The following is a 25,972-nucleotide window of genomic DNA, read 5'->3' as shown; positions in this document are numbered from 1 at the left end:
CAGAAAAACTGACTGGAAATTTTTGATGCGTAGCAAAGAGCGCCAAAAACGGCCCCTCCCTCTCACACACAGCAGTGAGAGAGAAACGAAACTGTCATAATTAACACAAGCAAACTGCCAAGTGGAAAATAATGCCCAAATACTTATTCACTCAGTACCTCATTAATGCAAACGATTCTACATTCCAGCAAAAACGTTTAACATGAAAAATACCTAATAAAAGGTTTAATGTACTTTTACAGAGTAATTCCGGTGAAATACCATCCCCAGAATACTAAAGTGTAGAGTATACATACATGTTCATTATAACGGTATGGCAGGATTTTTTCATCAATTCCATTCAGAAATAACAACTGCGACATACCTCAATGCAGATTCAACTGCCCGCTGTCCCCTGATCTGAAGCTTTTACCTCCCTCAGATGGCCGAGAAACAGCAATATGATCTTAACTACTCCGGTTAAAATCATAAGAAAAACTCTGGTAGATTCTTCTTCAAACTCTGCCAGAGAGGTAATAACACGCTCCGGTGCTATTGTAAAATAACAAACTTTTGATTGAAGTTCTAAAAACTAAGTATAATCACCATAGTCCTCTCACACCTCCTATCTAGTCTTTGGGTGCAAGAGAATGACTGGGGGTGACGTAGAGGGGAGGAGCTATATAGCAACTCTGCTGGGTGAATCCTCTTGCACTTCCTGTAGGGGAGCAGATAATATCCCAGAAGTAATGATGACCCGTGGACTGATCACACATAACAGAAGAAATTTGGCTTATTTTTAGCCTTAAAAGACCTATCCTGAGGAAGGGCGTGGCCCTTTCCCCCAGTGATGTCTGAAATAATCTCTTTCAAGTCAGGGCCAAACAGCGTTTTACCCTTGAAAGGGATGTTAAGCAATTTGTTCTTGGAGGACACATCCGCTGACCAAGACTTTAGCCAAAGCGCTCTGCGCGCCACAATAGCAAAACCTGAATTTTTCGCCGCTAATCTAGCTAATTGCAAAGTGGCGTCTAAGATAAAAGAGTTAGCCAATTTAAGTGCTTGAACTCTGTCCATAACCTCCTCATACGAAGATTCTTTATTGAGCGACTTTTCTAGTTCTTCGAACCAGAAACACGCTGCTGTAGTGACAGGAACAATGCATGAAATTGGTTGTAGAAGGTAACCTTGCTGAACAAACATCTTTTTAAGCAAACCCTCTAATTTTTTATCCATAGGATCTTTGAAAGCACAACTATCTTCTATAGGGATAGTAGTGCGTTTGTTTAGAGTAGAAACCGCCCCCTCGACCTTGGGGACTGTCTGCCATAAGTCCTTTCTGGGGTCGACCATAGGAAATAATTTCTTAAATATAGGGGGAGGAACAAAAGGTATGCCGGGCCTTTCCCATTCCTTATTTACAATGTCCGCCACCCGCTTGGGTATAGGAAAAGCATCGGGGGGCACCGGGACCTCTAGGAACTTGTCCATCTTACATAATTTCTCTGGAATGACCAAATTGTCACAATCATCCAGAGTAGATAATACCTCCTTAAGTAGTGCGTGGAGATGTTCTAATTTAAATTTAAATGTTACAACATCAGGTTCTGCTTGTTGAGAATTTTTCCCTGAATCTGAAATTTCTGTCAGAACTATTATCATCAGCGTCCTCATGCTCTTCAGTATCTAAAACAGAGCAATCGCGCTTTCTCTGATAAGTGGGCATTTTGGACAAAATGTTTTTAATAGAATTATCCATTACAGCCGTTAATTGTTGCATAGTAAGAAGTATTGGCGCACTAGATGTACTAGGGACCTCTTGTGTGGGCAAGACTGGTGTAGACACAGAAGGGGATGATGCAGTACCATGCTTACTCCCCTCACTTGAGGAATCATCTTGGGCAACATCATTATCAGTGGCATCATTGTCCCTACTTTGTTTGGACACTATGTCACATTCATCACATATATTTAAATGGGGAGGAACCTTGGCTTTCAAACATACAGAACATCGTCTATCTGATGGTTCAGACATGTTAACAGGCATAAACTTGATAACAAAGCACAAAAAACGTTTTAAAATAAAACCGTTACTGTCACTTTAAATTTTAAACTGAACACACTTTATTACTGAATATGTGAAAAAGTATGAAGGAATTGTTCAAAATTCACCAAAATTTCACCACAGTGTCTTAAAGCCTTAAAAGTATTGCACACCAAATTTGAAAGCTTTAACTCTTAAAATAACGGAACCGGAGCCGTTTTTACATTTAACCCCTATACAGTCCCTGGTATCTGCTTTGCTGAGACCCAACCAAGCCCAGAGGGGAATACGATACCAAATGACGCCTTCAATAAGCTTTTTCAGTGGTTCTTAGCTCCTCACACATGCATCTGCATGCCTTGCTTTCCAAAAACAACTGCGCATTAGTGGCGCGAAAATGAGGCTCTGCCTATGACTAGAAAAGGCCCCCAGTGAAAAAGGTGTCCAATACAGTGCCTGCCGTTTTTTTAATACAATCCCCAAGATTGAAAGAACTATTTATAGTTAAAATCCACTAAATATACTTATAAAGTAATCGTTTTAGCCCAGAAAAATGTCTACCAGTCTTTAAAGCCCTTGTGAAGCCCTTTATTCTTATACTAAACTAAGAAAATGGCTTACCGGTTCCCATAGGGAAAATGACAGCTTCCAGCATTACCAAGTCTTGTTAGAAATGTGTCATACCTCAAGCAGCAAAGTCTGCCCACTGTTTCCCCCAACTGAAGTTACTTCATCTCAACAGTCCTGTGTGGAAACAGCCATCGATTTTAGTAACGGTTGCTAAAATCATCTTCCTCTTACAAACAGAAATCTTCATCTCTTTTCTGTTTCAGAGTAAATAGTACATACCAGCACTATTTTAAAATAACAAACTCTTGATTGAAGAATAAAAACTACATTTAAACACCAAAAAACTCTAAGCCATCTCCGTGGAGATGTTGCCTGTGCAACGGCAAAGAGAATGACTGGGGTAGGCGGAGCCTAGGAGGGATCATGTGACCAGCTTTGCTGGGCTCTTTGCCATTTCCTGTTGGGGAAGAGAATATCCCCACAAGTAAGGATGACGCCGTGGACCGGACACACCTATGTTGGAGAAAAGTTATACTCATCTGCTGCTCAGCTGCAGGTAAAAGAATAAATAAATGAAGAAATGAACAGCAGACAATCAGCATCAACGGTGCTGAGGTCATGAACTCTTTTACTGTGATCTCATGAGATTTCACTTAACTGTCATGAGATTTCATAGTAAACTTCCTGATACTGAATAGGGAAATAAGATGAGAGTGCACAAGGCTCAATCCCTTAGCTGTCCAGGGACAGACATACTGATTTGCTGCTTAGAAGTCCTTTACAATGGGATGTGGCTACTGAGGAACTTTTGAGGTAAAAACAGAATTTATGTTTACCTGATAAATTTCTTTCTCCAACGGTGTGTCCGGTCCACGGCGTCATCCTTACTTGTGGGATATTCTCTTCCCCAACAGGAAATGGCAAAGAGCCCAGCAAAGCTGGTCACATGATCCCTCCTAGGCTCCGCCTACCCCAGTCATTCGACCGACGTTAAGGAGGAATAATAGCATAGGAGAAACCATATGGTACCGTGGTGACTGTAGTTAAAGAAAATAAATTATCAGACCTGATTAAAAAACCAGGGCGGGCCGTGGACCGGACACACCGTTGGAGAAAGAAATTTATCAGGTAAACATAAATTCTGTTTTCTCCAACATAGGTGTGTCCGGTCCACGGCGTCATCCTTACTTGTGGGAACCAATACCAAAGCTTTAGGACACGGATGAAGGGAGGGAGCAAATCAGGTCACCTAAATGGAAGGCACCACGGCTTGCAAAACCTTTCTCCCAAAAATAGCCTCAGAAGAAGCAAAAGTATCAAACTTGTAAAATTTGGTAAAAGTGTGCAGTGAAGACCAAGTCGCTGCCCTACATATCTGATCAACAGAAGCCTCGTTCTTGAAGGCCCATGTGGAAGCCACAGCCCTAGTGGAATGAGCCGTGATTCTTTCGGGAGGCTGCCGTCCGGCAGTCTCGTAAGCCAATCTGATGATGCTTTTAATCCAAAAAGAGAGAGAGGTAGAAGTTGCTTTTTGACCTCTCCTTTTACCTGAATAAACAACAAACAGGGAAGATGTTTGTCTAAAATCCTTTGTAGCATCTAAATAGAATTTTAGAGCGCGAACAACATCCAAATTGTGCAACAAGCGTTCCTTCTTTGAAACTGGTTTCGGACACAGAGAAGGTACGATAATCTCCTGGTTAATGTTTTTGTTAGAAACAACTTTTGGAAGAAAACCAGGTTTAGTACGTAAAACCACCTTATCTGCATGGAACACCAGATAAGGAGGAGAACACTGCAGAGCAGATAATTCTGAAACTCTTCTAGCAGAAGAAATTGCAACTAAAAACAAAACTTTCCAAGATAATAACTTAATATCAACGGAATGTAAGGGTTCAAACGGAACCCCCTGAAGAACTGAAAGAACTAAATTGAGACTCCAAGGAGGAGTCAAAGGTTTGTAAACAGGCTTGATTCTAACCAGAGCCTGAACAAAGGCTTGAACATCTGGCACAGCTGCCAGTTTTTTGTGAAGTAACACCGACAAGGCAGAAATCTGTCCCCTCAGGGAACTTGCCGATAATCCTTTTTCCAATCCTTCTTGAAGGAAGGATAGAATCCTAGGAATCTTAACCTTGTCCCAAGGGAATCCTTTAGATTCACACCAACAGAAATATTTTTTCCAAATTTTGTGGTAAATCTTTCTAGTTACAGGCTTTCTGGCCTGAACAAGAGTATCGATAACAGAATCTGAGAAACCTCGCTTCGATAAAATCAAGCGTTCAATCTCCAAGCAGTCAGCTGGAGTGAAACCAGATTCGGATGTTCGAACGGACCCTGAACAAGAAGGTCTCGTCTCAAAGGTAGCTTCCAAGGTGGAGCCGATGACATATTCACCAGATCTGCATACCAAGTCCTGCGTGGCCACGCAGGAGCTATCAAGATCACCGACGCCCTCTCCTGATTGATCCTGGCTACCAGCCTGGGGATGAGAGGAAACGGCGGGAACACATAAGCTAGTTTGAAGGTCCAAGGTGCTACTAGTGCATCCACTAGAGCCGCCTTGGGATCCCTGGATCTGGACCCGTGGCAAGGAACTTTGAAGTTCTGACGAGAGGCCATCAGATCCATGTCTGGAATGCCCCAAAGTTGAGTGACTTGGGCAAAGATTTCCGGATGGAGTTCCCACTCCCCCGGATGCAATGTCTGACGACTCAGAAAATCCGCTTCCCAATTTTCCACTCCCGGGATGTGGATAGCAGACAGGTGGCAGGAGTGAGACTCCGCCCATAGAATGATCTTGGTCACTTCTTCCATCGCTAGGGAACTCCTTGTTCCCCCCTGATGGTTGATGTACGCAACAGTCGTCATGTTGTCTGATTGAAACCGTATGAACTTGGTCCTCGCTAGCTGAGGCCAAGCCTTGAGAGCATTGCGAAAAAACATGAAGGAATTGTTCAAAATTCACCAAACTTTCACCACAGAGTCTTAAAGCCTTGAAAATATTGCACACCAATTTTGGAAGCTTTAACCCTTAAAATAACGGAACCGGAGCCGTTTTAAGCTTTAACCCCTTTACAGTCCCTGGTATCTGCTTTGCTGAGACCCAACCAAACCCAAGGGGAATACGATACCAAATGATGCCTTCAGAAGTCTTTTATAAGTATCAGAGCTCCTCTCACATGCGACTGCATGCCATGCCTCTCAAAAACAAGTGCGCAACACCGGCGCGAAAATGAGACTCTGCCTATGCTTTGGGAAAGCCCCTAAAGAATAAGGTGTCTAAAACAGTGCCTGCCGATATTATTATATCAAAATACCCAGAATAAATGATTCCTCAAGGCTAAATAAGTGTTAATATCAATCGATTTAGCCCAAAAAATGTCTACAGTCTAAATAAGCCCTTGTGAAGCCCTTATTTACAATCGTAATAAACATGGCTTACCGGATCCCATAGGGAAAATGACAGCTTCCAGCATTACATCGTCTTGTTAGAATGTGTCATACCTCAAGCAGCAAGGACTGCAAACTGTTCCCCCAACTGAAGTTAATGCTCTCAACAGTCCTGTGTGGAACAGCCATGGATTTTAGTTACGGTTGCTAAAATCATTTTCCTCATACAAACAGAATTCTTCATCTCTTTTCTGTTTCTGAGTAAATAGTACGTACCAGCACTATTTGAAAATAACAAACTCTTGATTGAATAATGAAAAACTACAGTTAAACACTAAAAAACTCTAAGCCATCTCCGTGGAGATGTTGCCTGTACAACGGCAAAGAGAATGACTGGGGTAGGCGGAGCCTAGGAGGGATCATGTGACCAGCTTTGCTGGGCTCTTTGCCATTTCCTGTTGGGGAAGAGAATATCCCACAAGTAAGGATGACGCCGTGGACCGGACACACCTATGTTGGAGAAATATCTTTCTTTTTTACATAGAGATGTTCAGGTGATATTTTCTAGTCAGCTTTTTACAGCTATGCTGCCTCCCTTTCAAATGTTTCAACATTTGGGTATCATGGCCTTTTAAGTAGCGCTGCAAAAACAACACTCAGTAAATGCATTGTTTATAAAGTATATAGCTGTACATGTAGAAGCCTATGGTCCAGTAAGCATGTAAACTATAAATATTGAATACAGAAAAAATTAAAAAATATTATAAAACAACAAAGTGTAACACAAATTTCTGCTGATCTTGCAAAACTTTAAAATGAATAAATACATGTGACGGCTGATTTCATATAGAGATAATTCATGTTATAACAATCTATTAAATGAAAAGCGCTGGATTCTACTAAATAACGTAACAAATCTACAGTAATTCGCTGTAAAATGTTTTTGAATTGCATCAGAGTGACCTCCCTGTCATGTGATGAGTCCCCCATGTATCCATGATTAAAAGGTGAAAACACGTTTTAGAATACGTTAAATATTTGTATTTTAATTCTGTATCGAACTAGCTTTTTCTTGTCAGACCTTTGGAGTATTGACTATCTCCCACAACAGAGCTGCAGGCCATGCCCATAGCAGCCAATAAACAATGAATATCTTGGTATTCAACATGTATTTCCTTATACAAAGGCATATTATAGAAATATGTATTGGGCTGCACAGTTCTGTAGTTACTGGGTATTACAAGATAGATATTTAGGATTGTAAAAATTATGACTGACTATCCAAAAATGTCTTTATAAATTCTACCATCAGTCTAAAACGGCTATTTGACTTTGTTTACTAATGTACAGTTAGAGCAAGACGTGGTTACCTCATCTGAAGGCCTCCTGCGCAGACAGTTGGGCTCGAAGCTGTTAATCCTCAGCACCTGGATGGCCCTCTTGATACTGAGGTGGTGCAGGACACTGACAACTTTGAGTGACACCAAATCATCCTACAAAACACAGTGAGGATATTATGTTCAGATGCTGCCCACGGACACATTTACTATCAATACATTTCAACTCACAAGTCTTTCCATCAGTGTAATATTAAGATCTGATTTGTTCTAATGGTTCTAATGACACAGGTGACACCTATAATGAAACATGAGCAACACAAGGAAATGAAATGATTAGATCTACAGATCCTGCAGTATGGAGATGATGGTACATAGTACTGACTTGCCACCTGGATTTATAGAGTGCCTGTCCTCTGTTTCATAAATATCAGTTGCTGGCTCAAATGAGCGACTCTGCAACCGATCAGGGCATTCGGACAAGATAAAATCTAGCCCCAAGAGTATCTTATATCCACTTGTGTAACAAACGACTAGATTTACACACAACTCTCTTTCAAAGAATTCACTGATCTTCAGGGGTAAGATTAACAGTAGCAACATAATTAAGGGGATACTGAGCAGATATACTGATGGGTTACAAAGCAAAGATTAGCTTGAGAATTAAAGATGTATTTTTTCTAAATTATTTTAGTTGTTCTAAATATTGAAGACAGCCTTGTTTGCACGTTTGTTTGTTTTTTATCTCTTGCTAACTGTCCCCAGCAGAAGATAAAGATAAGGGGAAACCTAAGTTCCAACATGGTGCACCCATAACTTTATAGGAACTCAGTGGAATTAAGAAAAAAAACCTATTTTTCAAATTACAGGAAATAAATAATGAAAGTATATTGCAAAGTTTTCTTTTTTTTTTTTTTTATAACTACATATCATGAAATTTCAATCTAAAACTGTTTATAGTCCTTTTAAAGAGATACTGACCTCAAATATTTTGAAATAGTTTTTGCCTGAAAAAAATGTGAAGTAAAAGTTGTTTAAATTTAAATTAAATCTAATACTTCTTGTTAATGTTCATTGGCTGCTAACGCCTTTATTTAAATGCTGCTCTTTTATACCAATGGTAGAAATGTGTTGAGTACAATGTCCCTTTAAAAACAACTCTTATAAATCCTATGTTATTACGCTACTAGAGTGACAATTAGGTTCTGTATACATAGAGGGGGCGGGTCCTGTGTATGTCACAGATTTAGTATACAGCTCAGTAAATCTAAACCTCTTCTGATGTAACAGCCTCTTTGTCATCCACCAGGAACAGATTATAAACCAACAAAACAGTGACGGTAATCTGATCTCATTCAGTTAACAGTGATGATCTGTGAGATTACTGTGTAGCACTAGCTGTCTGCTGTGCACTAACACATTACTTCAGCTGCCGAATCTTAAACCAACTGATCCCAGCATGATATACGTGAATACATTGCACACACATTCAGTGGCGTCACTAGGGTTGGTGTCACCCGGTGCGGTAAATTATGGTGTCACCCCCACTCCCTCCAGAAAGCAGACACACACAAACACAGGCAGACACACATACAAACACTCAGACACACTTAAACACACACTCAGATGCACACACATTAACACTCGGAAACACAGTCGGACACACACACACAAAAACACTCAGACATACACACAAAAACACTCAGGCGTACACACAAAAAACATAATTTATGTAAGAATTTACCTGATAAATTAATTTCTTTCATATTGGCAAGAGTCCATGAGCTAGTTTCCCAAACCTCAAAATGTCTATAAATACACCCCTCACCACACCCACAATTCAGTTTAACGAATAGCCAAGAAGTGGTGTGATAAAGAAAGGAGTAAAAAGCATCAACAAAGGAATTTGGAAATATACAAAAAAATCATAACCACCATAAAAAGTGGTGGGCCTCATGGACTCTTGCCAATATGAAAGAAATTAATTTATCAGGTAAGTTCTTACATAAATTATGTTTTCTTTCATGTAATTGGCAAGAGTCCATGACCTAGTGACGTATGGGATAGCAATACCCAAGATGTGGAACTCCACGCAAGAGTCACTAGAGAGGGAGGGATAAAAATAAAAAACATAATTTATGTAAGAACTTACCTGATAAATTCATTTCTTTCATATTAGCAAGAGTCCATGAGCTAGTGACGTATGGGATATACATTCCTACCAGGAGGGGCAAAGTTTCCCAAACCTCAAAATGCCTACAAATACACCCCTCACCACACCCACAAATCAGTTTAATGAATAGCCAAGAAGTGGGGTAATAAGAAAAAAGTGCGAAGCATAAAAAATAAGGAATTGGAATAATAGTGCTTTATACAAAAAAATCATAACCACCACAAAAAGGGTGGGCCTCATGGACTCTTGCTAATATGAAAGAAATGAATTTATCAGGTAAGTTCTTACATAAATTATGTTTTCTTTCATGTAATTAGCAAGAGTCCATGAGCTAGTGACGTATGGGATAATGACTACCCAAGATGTGGATCTTTCCACGCAAGAGTCACTAGAGAGGGAGGGATAAAATAAAGACAGCCAATTCCGCTGAAAAATAATCCACACCCAAAATAAAGTTTAAATTTATAATGAAAAAAACTGAAAATATAAGCAGAAGATTCAAACTGAAACACCTGCCTGAAGTACTTTTCTACCAAAAACAGCTTCAGAAGAAGAAAACACATCAAAATGATAGAATTTAGTAAAAGTATGCAAAGAAGACCAAGTTGCTGCTTTGCAAATCTGATCAACCGAAGCTTCATTCCTAAACGCCCAGGAAGTAGAAACTGACCTAGTAGAATGAGCTGTAATCCTTTGAGGCGGAGTTTTACCCGACTCGACATAAGCATGATGGATTAAAGATTTCAACCAAGATGCCAAAGAAATGGCAGAGGCCTTCTGACCTTTCCTAGAACCGGAAAAGATAACAAATAGACTAGAAGTCTTTCGGAAATTCTTAGTAGCTTCAACATAATATTTCAAAGCTCTAACTACATCCAAAGAATGCAATGATTTCTCCTTAGAATTCTTAGGATTAGGACATAATGAAAGAACCACAATTTCTCTACTAATGTTGTTGGAATTCACAACCTTAGGTAAAAATTCAAAAGAAGTTCGCAACCCCGCCTTATCCTGATGAAAAATCAGAAAAGGAGACTCACAAGAAAGAGCAGATAATTCAGAAACTCTTCTGGCAGAAGAGATGGCCAAAAGGAACAAAACTTTCCAATAAAGTAATTTAATGTCCAACGAATGCATAGGTTCAAACGGAGGAGCTTGAAGAGCCCCCATAACCAAATTCAAACTCCAAGGAGGAGAAATTGACTTAATGACAGGTTTTATACGAACCAAAGCTTGTACAAAACAATGAATATCAGGAAGATTAGCAATCTTTCTGTGAAAAAGAACAGAAAGAGCAGAGATTTGTCCTTTCAAGGAACTTGCAGACAAACCTTTCTCCAAACCATCCTGAAGAAACTGTAAAATTCTCGGAATTCTAAAAGAATGCCAGGAAAAATGATGAGAAAGACACCAAGAAATATAAGTCTTCCAGACTCTATAATATATCTCCCTAGATACAGATTTACGAGCCTGTAACATAGTATTAATCACAGAGTCAGAGAAACCTCTTTGACTAAGAATCAAGCGTTCAATCTCCATACCTTTAAATTTAAGGATTTGAGATCCTGATGGAAAAAAGGACCTTGCGACAGAAGGTCTGGTCTTAACGGAAGAGTCCACGGTTGGCAAGAGGCCATCCGGACAAGATCCGCATACCAAAACATGTGAGGCCATGCTGGAGCTACCAGCAGAACAAACGAGCATTCCTTCAGAATCTTGGAGATCACTCTTGGAAGAAGAACTAGAGGCGGAAAGATAAAAGCAGGATGATACTTCCAAGGAAGTGACAATGCATCCACTGCTTCCGCTTGAGGATCCCTGGATCTGGACAGATACCTGGGAAGTTTCTTGTTTAGATGAGAGGCCATCAGATCTATTTCTGGAAGTCCCCACATTTGGACAATCTGAAGAAATACCTCTGGGTGAAGAGACCATTCGCCCTGATGCAACGTTTGGCGACTGAGATAATCCGCTTCCCAATTGTCTATACCTGGGATATGAACCGCAGAAACTAGACAGGAGCTGGATTCCGCCCAAACCAGAATTCGAGATACTTCTTTCATAGCCAGAGGGCTGTGAGTCCCTCCGATGATTGATGTATGCCACAGTTGTGACATTGTCTGTCTGAAAACAAATGAACGATTCTCTCTTTAGAAGAGGCCAAGACTGAAGAGCTCTGAAAATTGCACGGAGTTCCAAAATATTGATCGGTAATCTCACCTCCTGAGATTCCCAAACCCCTTGTGCCGTCAGAGACCCCCACACAGCTCCCCAACCTGTAAGACTTGCATCTGTTGAGATTACAGTCCAGGTCGGAAGAACAAAAGAAGCCCCCTGAACTAAACAATGGTGATCTGTCCACCACGTCAGAGAGTGTCGTACAATCGGTTTTAAAGATATTAATTGAGATATCTTTGTGTAATCCCTGCACCACTGGTTCAGCATACAGAGCTGAAGAGGTCGCATGTGAAAACGAGCAAAGGGGATCGCGTCCGATGCAGCAGTCATAAGACCTAGAATGTCCATGCATAAGGCTACCGAAGGGAATGATTGTGACTGAAGGTTTCGACAAGCTGATATCAATTTTAGACGTCTCTTGTCTGTCAAAGATAGAGTCATGGACACTGAATCTATCTGGAAACCCAAAAAGGTTACCCTTGTCTGAGGAATCAATTAACTTTTTAGTAAATTGATCCTCCAACCATGATCTTGAAGAAACAACACAAGTCGATTCGTATGAGATTCTGCTAAATGTGAAGACTGAGCAAGTACCAAGATATTGTCCAAATAAGGAAATACCACAATACCCTGTTCTCTGATTACAGACAGAAGGGCACCGAGAACCTTTGTAAAAATTCTTGGAGCTGTTGCTAGGCCAAACGGCAGAGCCACAAACTGGTAATGCTTGTCTAGGAAAGAGAATCTCAGAAACTGATAGTGATCTGGATGAATCGGAATATGCAGATATGCATCCTGTAAATCTATTGTAGACATATAATGCCCTTGCTGAACAAAAGGCAGGATAGTCCTTACAGTTAACATTTTGAATGTTGGTATCCTTACATAACGATTCAATATTTTTAGATCCAGAACTGGTCTGAAGGAATTCTCCTTCTTTGGTACAATGAAGAGATTTGAATAAAACCCCAGCCCCTGTTCCAGAACTGGAACTGGCATAATTACTCCAGCCAACTCTAGATCTGAAACACATTTCAGAAATGCTTGAGCCTTCGCTGGATTTACTGGGACACGGGAAAGAAAAAATCTCTTTGCAGGAGGCCTTATCTTGAAGCCAATTCTATACCCTTCTGAAACAATATTCTGAATCCAAAGATTGTGAACGGAATTGATCCAAATTTCTTTGAAAAAACGTAATCTGCCCTCTACCAGCTGAGCTGGAATGAGGGCCGCACCTTCATGTGGACTTAGGAGCTGGCTTTGATTTTCTAAAAGGCTTGGATTTATTCCAGACTGGAGATGGTTTCCAAACTGATACCGCTCCTGAGGATGAAGGATCAGGCTTTTGTTCCTTGTTGTGACGAAAGGAACGAAAACGATTATTAGACCTAAATTTACCTTTAGATTTTTTATCCTGTGGTAAAAAAGTTCCTTTCCCTCCAGTAACAGTTGAGATAATAGAATCCAACTGAGAACCAAATAATTTATTACCCTGGAAAGAAAGGGAAAGCAGAGTAGACTTAGAAGACATATCAGCATTCCAAGTTTTAAGCCATAAAGCTCTTCTAGCTAAAATAGCTAGAGACATATACCTGACATCAACTCTAATGATATCAAAGATGGCATCACAAATAAAATTATTAGCATGTTGAAGAAAAATAATAATGCTATGAGAATTATGATCTGTTACTTGTTGCGCTAAAGCTTCCAACCAAAAAGTTGAAGCTGCAGCAACATCCGCCAAAGATATAGCAGGTCTAAGAAGATTACCTGAACACAAGTAAGCTTTTCTTAGAAAGGATTCAATTTTCCTATCTAAAGGATCCTTAAAGGAAGTACCATCTGCCGTAGGAATGGTAGTACGCTTAGCAAGAGTAGAGACAGCCCCATCAACCTTAGGGATTTTGTCCCAAAATTCTAATCTGTCAGATGGCACAGGATATAATTGCTTAAAACGTTTAGAAGGAGTAAACGAATTACCCAAATTATTCCATTCCCTGGAAATTACTTCAGAAATAGCACCAGGAACAGGAAAAACTTCTGGAATAACTACAGGAGATTTAAAAACCTTATCTAAACGTTTAGATTTAGTATCAAGAGGACCAGAATCCTCAATTTCTAATGCAATTAGGACTTCTTTAAGTAAAGAACGAATAAATTCCATTTTAAATAAATATGAAGATTTATCAGCATCAACCTCTGAGACAGAATCCTCTGAACCAGAAGAACCATTATCAGAATCAGAATGATGATGTTCATTTAAAAATTCATCTGAAAAATGAGAAGTTTTAAAAGACTTTTTACGTTTACTAGAAGGAGGAATAACAGACATAGCCTTCTTAATGGATTTAGAAACAAAATCTCTTATGTTATCAGGAACACTCTGAGTATTAGATGTTGATGGAACAGCAACAGATAATGTAACTTTACTAAAGGAAATATTATCTGCATTAACAAGTTTGTCATGACATTCAATACAAACAACAGCTGGAGGAACAGCTACCAAAAGTTTACAGCAGATACACTTAGCTTTGGTAGCTCCAGCACCAGGCAGCGATTTTCCAGAAGTATCTTCTGACTCTTCAACATGGGACATCTTGCAATATGTAATAGAAGAAACAACATATAAAGAAAAATTGATCAAAATTCCTTAAATGACAGGAATGGGAAAAAATGCCAGTGAACAAGCTTCTAGCAACCAGAAGCAATAAAAAATGAGACTTAAATAATGTGGAGACAAAAGTGACGCCCATATTTTTTTAGCGCCAAATAAGACGCCCACATTATTTGGCGCCTAAATGCTTTTGGCGCCAAAAATGACGCCACATCCGGAACGCCGACATTTTTGGCGCAAAAGAACGTCAAAAATGACGCAACTTCCGGCGACACGTATGACGCCGGAAACAGAAAAAAATTTTTGCGCCAAAAAAGTCCGCGCCAAGAATGACGCAATAAAATGAAGCATTTTCAGCCCCCGCAAGCCTAACAGCCCACAGAGAAAAGTCAAATTTTAAGGTAAGAAAAAAATTGTTTAATTCAAATGCATTATCCCAAATATGAAACTGACTGTCTGAAAATAAGGAATGTTGAATATCCTGAGTCAAGGCAAATAAATGTTTGAATACATATATTTAGAACTTATAAAAAAGTGCCCAACCATAGCTTAGAGTGTCACAGAAAATAAGACTTACTTACCCCAGGACACTCATCTACATGTTGTAGAAAGCCAAACCAGTACTGAAACGAGAATCAGCAGAGGTAATGGTATATATAAGAGTATATCGTCAATCTGAAAAGGGAGGTAAGAGATGAATCTCTACGACCGATAACAGAGAACCTATGAAATAGACCCCGTAGAAGGAGATCATTGAATTCAAATAGGCAATACTCTCCTCACATCCCTCTGACATTCACTGCATGCTGAGAGGTAAACCGGGCTCCAACCTGCTGCGGAGCGCATATCAACGTAGAATCTAGCACAAACTTACTTCACCACCTCCATAGGAGGCAAAGTTTGTAAAACTGAATTGTGGGTGTGGTGAGGGGTGTATTTATAGGCATTTTGAGGTTTGGGAAGCTTTGCCCCTCCTGGTAGGAATGTATATCCCATACGTCACTAGCTCATGGACTCTTGCTAATTACATGAAAGAAACAGCCATTTCGCTGCAAAAAATTAAAGGGACACTGAACCCAATTTTTTTCTTTTGAGATTCAGATAGAGCATGAAATTTTAAGCAACTTTCTAATTTACTCCTATTATCAAATGTTCTTTATTCTCTTGGTATCTTTATTTGAAATGCAAGAATGTAAGTTTAGATGCCGGCCCATTTTTGGTGAACAACCTAGGTTGTCCTTGCTGATCAAAAACTGCTGTCCAGCGTTCTAAACCAAGAAAAAAGCTTAGATGCCTTCTTTTTCATATAGAGATAGCAAGAGAACGAAGAAACATTGATAATAGGAGTAAATTAGAGAGTTGCTTAAAATTGCATGCTCTATCTGAATCACGAAAGAAAAAATTTGGGTTCAGTGTCCCTTTAATCCACAACCCAAATATAAATTTATTCTCAAAAAACAAAAAGAAAAACTTAAATCATAAGCAGAAGAATCAAACTGAAACCGCTGCCTGAAGAACTTTTCTACCAAAAACTGCTTCCGAAGAAGCAAATACATTAAAATGGTAGAATTTTTGTAAATGTATGCAAAGAAGACCAAGTTGCTGCTTTGCAAATCTGATCAACTGAAGCTTCATTCTTAAAAGCCCAAGAAGTGGAAACTGATCTAGTAGAATGAGCTGTAATTCTCTGAGGCGGGGTTTTACCCGACTCCAAATAAGTTTGATGAATCAAAAGCTTTAACCACGATGCCAAAGAAAAGGCAGAAGCCTTCTGACCTTTCCTGGAAACAGAAAAGATAACAAATAGACTATAAGTCTTCCTGAAATCTTAAGTGGCTTCCACATAATATTTAAGAGTTCTCACCACATCCAAAGAATGTAAAGATCTCTCCAAAGAATTGTTAGGATTAGGACACAAAGAATGGACAACAATTTCTCTATTAATGTTGTTAGAATTTACAACCTTAGGTAAGAATTTAAATGAAGTCCGCAAAACTGCCTTATCCTGATGAAAAATCAGAAAAGGAGAATCACAAGAGAGAGTAGATAATTCAGAAACTCTTCTAGCAGAAGAGATGGCCAAATGGAACAACACTTTCCAAGAAAGTAGTTTAATGTCCAAAGAATGCATAGGCTCAAATGGAGGAGCCTGTAAAGCCTTCAAAACCAAAATAAGACTCCAAGGAGGAGAGATTGATTTAATGACAGGCTTGATACGAACCAAAGCCTGTAAAAAAAACAATGAATATCAGGAAGTTTAGCAATTTTCCTGTGGAATAAAACAGAAAGAGCAGAGATTTGTCCTTTCAAGGAACTTGCAGACAAACCTTTATCCAAACCATCCTGAAGAAACTTTAAAATTCTAGGAATTCAAAAAGAATGGCAAGAAAATTTATGAGAACACCATGAAATGTAAGTCTTCCAAACTCGATAATAAATCTTTCTAAAAACAGATTTACGAGCCTGCAACATAGTATTAATCACTGAGTCAGAGAAACCTCTATGACTAAGTACTAATCGTTCAATATTCCATACTTTCAAATTTAATGATTTGAGATCCTGATGGAAAAACGGACCTTGAGATAGAAGGTCTGGCCTTAATGGAAGTGGCCAAGGTTGGCAACTAGACATCCGAACAAGATCCACATACCAAAACCTGTGAGACCATGCTGGAGCCACCAGCAGCACAAACGATTGCTCCCTGATGATCATGGAGATCACTTTTGGAAGAGGAACTAGAGGCGGGAAAATATAAGCAGGTTGATAACACCACGGAAGTGTCAATGCATCCACTGCTTCCGCCTGAGGATCCCTGGACCTGGACAGGTACCTGGAATTTTTTTTGTTTAGATGAGATCCAATCAGATTTATTTCTGGAAGGCCCCACATCTGAACAATTTGAGAAAACACATTTGGGTGGAATGACCATTCTCCCGGATGTAAAGTCTGACGACTGAGATAATCCGCTTCCCAATTGTCTTTACCTGGGATATGAACCGCAGAAATTAGACAGGAGCTGGATTCCGCCCAAACAAGTATCCAAGATACTTCTTTCATAGCTTGAGGACTGTGAGTCCCACCCTGATGATTGACATATGCAACAGTTGTGATATTGTCTCTCTGAAAACAAATGAACGGTTCTCTCTTCAACAGAGGCCAAAACTGAAGGGCCCTGAGAATTGCACAGAGTTCCAAAATATTGATTGGTAATCTCGCCTCTTGAGATTTCCAGATCCCTTGTGCTGTCAGAGATCCCCAAAAAGCTCCCCAACCTGAAAGACTCGCATCTGTTGTGATCACAGTCCAGGTTGGATGAACGAAAGAGGCCCCTAGAATTATACGATGGTGATCTAACCACCAAGACAGAGAAAGTCGAACATTGGAATTTAAGGATATTAATTGTGATATCCTTGTATAATCCCTGCACCATTGGTTCAGCATACAAAGCTGAAGAGGTTTCATATGAAAACGAGCAAAGGGGATCGCGTCCGTTGCTGCAGTCATGAGACCTAAAACTTCCATGCACATAGCTACTGAAGGGAATGACTGAGACTGAACGTTCCGACAGGCTGCAACCAATTTCAAACGTCTCTGGTCTGTTAGAGACAAAGAATCAAAGGGTGATATAAGGTTATATACTCTTTAAAAGTTCCAACACTGAAGTGCTTTGTAAGCTTAGTGCTTTATTATATAAGTTAGGATTGCTGGTAACGATACTGTTTATATAAACTTAACTTGTAAAAAGAGGAAAACTGTCACATAAAATGTATGGAGGTATGCATAAGTATATATACTACTTAGTGTATTGTTGCTTGGAGGTATCCTCCTCTGTACAGCTTTAACTTGCTGATCGTTCCAAACAAAAGCTTAGCGTTCAAAACACTGTATGTAAACATTCCAGTGCATTGCAGCAATCTTAAGAAGTAAAGCCTCGGCGGGCCCAATTACCATACCTTCCACACACCTATTCAGTCACTTCTGCAGAAAGACCGGTCTTCCGATGTTAGTGTGAGCAGGTATTCTTCATCCAGGGACCTTAATCTCGGTTACCCTCTATTCCTTCCGCTCACTCTGTGCTTTTCGGTGGCCTTAGATCTTCTGCTTGCGTCCGATATCCAAACCTGTGACGTATTCTGGTGGGTGTGTGCTCTCCAGCCAATCCTATCGTGGCTCCCAGCACAGCGGCTCAGCGTGGTGATGTCGGTAGTAACAATGCAAAAGGAGAACAAAGGAATCACCACCGCTGCAAAAAGTTAAAACTCTTTCTTTATTCAAAAATATTTTAAAAGGAATACAGGATAGCAGTACCCATGGTCAAAGTTAGAAGGAGTAAAGCAAAATCTGGCTTACGCGTTTCAGCATAAAGCCATAGTCATAGCCTGTTTGTTTGCTTGCAACCCTGTGTTTAAAAAGAAACTGCCATTAAAATGATTCAGTAACGAAAACTCCTCCTCTAACTAGTTACACCTGCCAGGTATATACTGACTACAAAGAATTTAACATGATTGGTGGGGATATAGTAAAAAAAAACTATTTGTACATACTAGATCATTTGATGCATTTAATATTTAATATATGGATCTGTAAATGATTTTTTGGTTACTTAAATAAGCAAATGACAATGAATGAAATTACAAAATACCTCTGGGACATATATGTTGTGACTAATGAATCACCAAAATATTGCATATGTTCAGTAAATAAACAAATTAATTAATGCAATTGTAACAATTGTCACAACATGATAGACCAGTTATTTGTTAGTAGGAACAAGTGGATATTCTATTTCTCATCTAGTATATGGTTAATACCTCAATCTAAATCCCTTTATAGCGGGCCTAAAAGCTTATTAGTGAAGCCTATATACCTGTGAAAAAGTTGAAACATTTTTTAAAGTGAACATGTTCCTATACAAAGACAGCACTGAATATATATTGTCCGTATAAATCTGTATTGATTCGAATGATTAGCACTTTAATGGCAGTGTCTTTTTAAACACAGGGTTGCAAGCAAACAAACAGGCTATGACTACGGCTTTATGCTGAAACGGGTAAGCCAGATTTTGCTTTACTCCTTCTAACTTTGACCATGGGTACTGCTGTCCTGTATTCCTTTTTAAATATTTTTGAATAAAGAAAGCGTTTTAACTTTTTGCAGCGGTGGTGATTCCTTCGTTCTCCTTTTGCACTGTTAGAGACAAAGTCATGGACACTGAATCTATCTGGAAACCTAAAAAGGTTACCTTTGTCTGAGGAATCAAAGAACTTTTTGGTAAATTGATCCTCCAACCATGTCTTTGAAGAAACAATACTAGTTGATTCGTGTGAGATTCTGCAGAACGTAAAGACTGAGCGAGTACCAAGATATCGTCCAAATAAGGAAACGCTGCAATACACCGCTTCTGATTACAGAGAGTAGGGCCCTGAGAACCTTTGAAAAGATTCTTGGAGCTGTCGCTAGGCCAAAAGGAAGAGCAACAAATTGGTAATGCTTGTCTAGAAAAGAGAATCTCAGGAACTGATAGTGATCCGGATGAATCAGAATATGAAGATATGCATCCTGTAAGTCTTTTGTGGACATATAATGCCCTTGCTGAACAAAAGGCAGCATAGTCCTTATAGTCACCATCTTGAAAGTTGGTACTCTTACATATTGATTCAAAATCTTTAGATCCAAAACTGGTCTGAATGAATTTTCTTTCTTTTGGACAATGAATAGATTTGAATAAAACCCCAAACCCTGTTCCCGAAACGGAACTGGTATGATTACCCCTGATAACTCCAGGTCTGAAACACACTTCAGGAAAGCCTGAGCCTTTACTGGGTTCGCTGGAATGCGTGAGAGAAACCAATCTTCTCACAGGCGGTCTTACTCTGAATCCTATTCTGTACCCCTGAGAGACAATACTCTGAATCCAATGATTTTGGACCGAATTGATCCAAACATCTTTGAAAAATTTTAATCTGCCCCCTACCAGCTGAGCTGGAATGAGGGCCGCACCTTCATGCGGACTTGGGGGCTGGCTTTGATCTCTTAAATGGCTTGAATTTATTCCAATTTGAAGAAGGCTTCCAATTGGAAACAGATTCCTTTGGGGAAGGATTTGATTTCTGTTCCTTATTATGTCGAAAGGAACGAAAACGGTTAGAAGATTTAGATTTGCCCTTAGGTTTTTTATCCTGAGGCAAAAAAACTCCCTTTCCCCCAGTGACAGTTGAAATTATTGAATCCAACTGAGAACCAAATAATTTATTACCTTGGAAAGAAAGAGATAGCAATCTGGACTTAGAAGTCATATCAGCATTCCAAGATTTGAGCCACAAAGCTCTTCTAGCTAAAATAGCTAAAGACATATATCTAACATCAATTTTGATGATATAAAAAATGGCATCACAAATGAAATTATTAGCATGTTGAATCAACTTAACAATGCTAGACAAATCATTATCCGATACTTGTTGCGCTAAAGTTTCCAGCCAAAAAGTTGAAGCAGCTGCAACATCAGCCAAAGAAATTGCAGGCCTAAGAAGATGACCTGAATATAAATAAGCAATTTTTGAGTGCACATTCAAAGAGCAGTAGCTGGATTCAAACCACAAACCTTCTGCTTGCAAGGTAGTTCAGCTAGCCATTATGCTACCAATGCTAAATATATATAAATAAGCCTTCCTTAGATAAGATTCAAGTTTCCTATCTAAAGGATCTTTAAAAGAAGTTCTATCTTCCGTAGAAATAGTAATACGTTTAGCAAGAGTAGAGATAGCCCCATCAACTTTGGGGATCTTTTCCCAAAACTCCAATCTAACTGCTGGCAAAGGAGACAATTTTTTAAACCTTGAAGAAGGAATAAAAGAAGTACCAGGCCTATTCCATTCTTTAGAAATCATATCAGAAATAGCACCAGGAACTGAAAAAACCCCTGGAATAACCACAGGTTTATAAACAGAATTTAAACGTTTACTAGTTTTAATATCAAGAGGACTAGTTTCCTCCATATCCAATTTAATCAACACTTCTATTAATGAAGAACAAATATACTCCATTTTAAATAAGAGGATTTGTCAGTTTCAATATCTGAGGCAGGATCTTCTGAATCAGATAGATCCTCATCAGAGAAGGATAAATCAGTATGTTGCCGTTCATTTGAAATTTCATAAACTCTATGAGAAGTTTTAAAAGACCTTTTACGTTTATTAGAAGGCGGAATAGCAGACAAAGCCTTCTGAATAGAATCAGAAATAAATTCTTTTAAATTTACAGGTATATCTTGTGCATTAGATGTTGAGGGAACAGCAACAGGTAATGAACTACTATTGATGGATACATGCATGCAAAAGTTTATCATGACAACTATTACAAACCACAGCTGGAGGTATAATCTCCACAAGTTTACAACAAATGCACTTAATTTTGGTAAAACTTATCAGGCAGCAGGGATCCAACAGTGAATTCTGAGACAGGATCAGATTGAGACATCTTGCAAATGTAAGAGAAAAAAACAACATATAAAACAAAATGATCAATTTCCTTATATGGCAGTTTCAGGAATGGGAAAAAATGCAAACAGCATAGCCCTCTGACATAGAAAAAGGCAAGAGGCAAATAGGAATGGGGTCTTAAATAATGAAAATATTTGGCGCCAAGTATGACGCACAACAAACAGAAAAATATATTTTGGCGCCAAAAACGTCCGGAAACGACACACTTGCGTCATAGATTATGGAACCTTGTGATGGACTCGGCGTAAACTAAGACGCCGGAAATGACGAATTTGCGTCAACGAACGTAACTTCGCACCAAAAAAAATCTTGCGCCAAGAATGACGCAATAAACTTTGGCATTTTGCGCCCTCGCAAGCCTAATTCTGCCCGCAAATTTAAAAGACAGTCAATTTGAAAAAGAGACTATACCCCAGGTAAGAAATACATTTTCATAAAAAAGCATTTCCCAGATATGAAACTGACAGTATGCAAAAGGAAATATACTGAAACCTGAATCATGGCAAATATAAGTACAATACATATATTTAGAACTTTATATAAATACATAAAGTGCCAACCATAGCTGAGAGTGTCTTAAGTAATGAAAACATACTTACCAAAAGACACCCATCCACATATAGCAGACAGCCAAACCAGTACTGAAACGGTTATCAGTAGAGGTAATGGAATATGAGAGTATATTGTCGATCTGAAAAGGGAGGTAGGAGATTAAAGGGACATAATACTCATATGCTAAATCACTTGAAACTGATGCAGTATAACTGTAAAAAGCTGACAGGAAAATATCACCTGAGCATCTCTATGTAAAAAAGGACGATATTTTACCTCACAATCTCGTCAGCTCAGCAGAGTAAGTTCTGTATAAAAAGTTATACTCAGCTGCTCCCAGCTGCAGGTAAAAAAAAATTTAAAAATGAAGAAATGAACAGCAGCCAATCAGCATCAGCACTGCTGAGGTCATGAACTCTTTTACTGTGATCTCATGAGATTTGACTTAACTCTCATGAGATTTTATTGTTACACTGAATAGGGAAATAACATGAGAGTGCACGAGGCTCATCCTTTCAGCTGTCCCGGGACAGACATACTAATATGCTGCTTAGAAATCCTTTACAATGGGATGTGGCTACTGAGGAACTTTTGAGGTAAAATATCTTTCTTTTTTACATAGAGATGTTCAGGTGATATTTTATAGTCAGCTTTTTACAGCTATACTGCATCACTTTCAAGTGTTTAAACATTTGGGTATTATGGCCCTTTAATCTCTACAACCGATAACAGAGAACCTATGAAATAGATCTCCCATGAGGAAAACCATAGAATTCAATAGGTGATACTCCCTTCACATCCCATTCACTGTACTCTGAGAGGAATCTGGCTTTAAAATGCTGAGAAGCGCATATCAACGTAGAAATCTTAGCACAAACTTACTTCACCACCTCCATAGGAGGCAAAGTTTGTAAAAACTGAATTGTGGGTGTGGTGAGGGGTGTATTTATAGGCATTTTGAGGTTTGGGAAACTTTGCCCCTCCTGGTAGGATGTTATATCCCATACGTCACTAGCTCATGGACTCTTGCCAATTACATGAAAGAAACACTCAGGCACACACACAGAAACACTAGAGCTGCTCCCTGGCTCAGCAGAGCATCAAATGAAAGATAAACAGTGCACTCTAAAAATAAATCACTAAAGAAAAGGTTTAGGTGCGCAAACTATGAAAATTCTGCTCTCTGACTCTGTTCCAAGTCTGTCAGTGCACAGCCCCGGGCCGTGTGCCTACCACTTCTTATGGCCAATCACCTCTGCACTCTGCCCACCCCCAGACCCACACGCGCCCTCCCCTCCTACCTCTTCAGTGTGCACTTAGTGTACCATAACCGTACCGGTCTGGTGGGCATCATACGTGGCTCCTTCACTTTAGAGACAGTGTCAGACAGTCATGCGGTCAGGTGCCAGGCATCCCCCTCACGATTTCCCGGTTACCGTTTAGAGAGACAGCACAGCAGTGAGTGACTCCACTGCTCCACACGTCATTGAGCAGTGAGCACAGATAGGCAGGCAGGTTTAGGCTAGCAGCGCAACTTTGCAAGCCCCAGGGCACGCCCACAACATTCATAGTAAAATTGTGCAGGGGAGGAGCAAAGGGCAAACAGGCAAAAGCAGCCGGGAAAACTATTTGTGGAAATTGCAGCGCTGGCTCAAGGAGCAAAACAATTAAGTGTCTACAACTTCCCCAGTCCCACTGTTCACAAATGCTGGCCTCTCTAATAAAAAAATATATGCATCTCTACATTGTATTTCTTTGAATTTCAATAAATTAAAAAAAAAACATTCTGGTGGTGTCACCCGGGTGACTCCACGGCACACACTTGCTTCACCAACTACCTGCTGTTATTTTTGTCTCTTTTAGAAAAGATAAAAAAAATATATAAATAAAAAAGAAACCCCAGAGAAAAAAATTTCAGATTTAATATCTTAAACCGTCACAGTGTGTGTATATGTATGTATGTGTTTACATGTGTGTGCGTGCATACATATGTATGTGTGTGCATGCGGATGTATGTTTGTGTGGTTGTATGTGTGAGCGTGCGTGTGACATATGTTCCTAAGTTGCCTAAATTTAGTTTTTTTACATTTTAATTTATTTTAAGAATGATACAATTTTAGAAGATAAAAAATAGAAAACTAGAAGACTTTAGAGTTGTATAGACCTTGGACTCATTTCTCAAAAGCTCGCCAGCATGGAGAGAAAACATCACTTATTTTACTGAGCATTATATTGTAAATTTACTGTCTCTCCTTAATATAATGCATTAGTGTCCTCCCCTTAATGAGATCTAAAGTTCCCTAGGTAAGAATTGCCTTTAAAACAATAATACTGACATGGCCTCTTATAGAATATCACCACAACAGAGAGCTTTGTAGAATTGGGCCCTTGGTGAAGCTGGACATTCCTGGATACTTGGCATCATGGCAGTTAAAAAACAACATGTATGGAAAAGTTTCCTATATGTATTGTTCCTATAGCAGCTTAAAAGAAAAAGGCACCTCCCCCAAGGATCTCTTGACTGATTCCAAAAGACCACAACCTACCCAAACAGCTGTGTCAATACCAATCCTATAGTTGTAAATAATCAACTGCCGGATTGTTGGGGGGAGGGTCTGCTCTTCTTGTTTTCCCAGCCAATTTTACTGGGTGTGCCAGCCTAACCTTATCAACAGTGCTAAACTGGGAGCTTCTAAGTAAGTTTTTAAACAGGTTTATACTGGATTTTTAGATCAGTATCTGTGCATCTTATTCTTTATAGTAGTGTCTATTACATGCAGTTATATGAAAATTGGTGTATACTGTCCCTTTAAGTTTATAAATGTTCAGTATAGGTGGGGAAACAATAGGCAAAATCAGCTATTTCAAATGAGAAAATTAAGGCTGAAGGAGCTATTTCTTTAACAATTTAATACACTCCAGTAGGTAAAATCGATAATTGGGAAGACATTAAAGGGGACAGCCATGCTGATGTATGAGAGCATTTTCTTACTTGCATTCTTCCTTATACCTATGTGTTTAACTCCCTATACCAGACTTAATCATGTCACTAATTACTCCAGAGAAGTATTGTACTGCACATGGCTGCAAAGCAATATATGTGCTTACTCAACAATCACCAGCTAAGTTCAACTATGGACCAGTAGTGCAGACATTTTAGTTATTAGTCAATCTAGGCTCTCCTCTTGCCCAACATCACTCTCATATTGTAGCCTGGCACATCTCCTCTTGCCCACCACCACTCTCAGATCTTAGCTTGGCACCTCTCTCCTTGCCCACCACCACTCTCAGATCTTAGCCTGGCACCTCTCCTCTTGCCCACCACCACTCTCAGATCTTAGCTTGGCACCTCTCCTCTTGCCCATCACCACTCTCAGATCTTAGCCTGGCACCTCTCCACTTGCCCACCACCACTCTCAGATCTTAGCTTGGCACCTCTCCTTGCCCACCATCACTCTCAGATCTTAGCCTGGCACCTCTCCTCTTGCCCACCACCACTCTCAGATCTTAGTCTGGCACCTCTCTTCTTGCCCATCACCACTCTCAGATCTTAGCCTGGCACCTCTCCTCTTGCCCACCACCACTCTCAGATCTTAGACTGGCACCTCTCCTCTTGCCCACCACCACTCTCAG

The 25,972-nt window shown here is 39.6% G+C and overlaps 1 protein-coding gene across 15 annotated transcripts in view; it reads right to left on the bottom strand.

The window, feature by feature from the left end:
* The window catches only part of PPFIBP1 (PPFIA binding protein 1), a 650,864-nt gene that overhangs the window by 56,912 nt on the left and 567,980 nt on the right, over nt 1–25,972 (bottom strand). For all 15 annotated transcript variants that reach the window (XM_053719064.1, XM_053719065.1, XM_053719067.1 and 12 more), the window contains one exon: nt 7,357–7,479. In XM_053719064.1, coding sequence (XP_053575039.1) covers nt 7,357–7,479 — 123 coding nt within the window. The remainder of the gene's footprint in view (nt 1–7,356; nt 7,480–25,972) is intronic.

The sequence above is a fragment of the Bombina bombina genome, chromosome 6, assembly GCF_027579735.1.
Source record: "Bombina bombina isolate aBomBom1 chromosome 6, aBomBom1.pri, whole genome shotgun sequence".
Lineage (NCBI taxonomy): Eukaryota > Metazoa > Chordata > Amphibia > Anura > Bombinatoridae > Bombina > Bombina bombina.
This window is presented reverse-complemented; position numbering and strand designations above follow the sequence as displayed.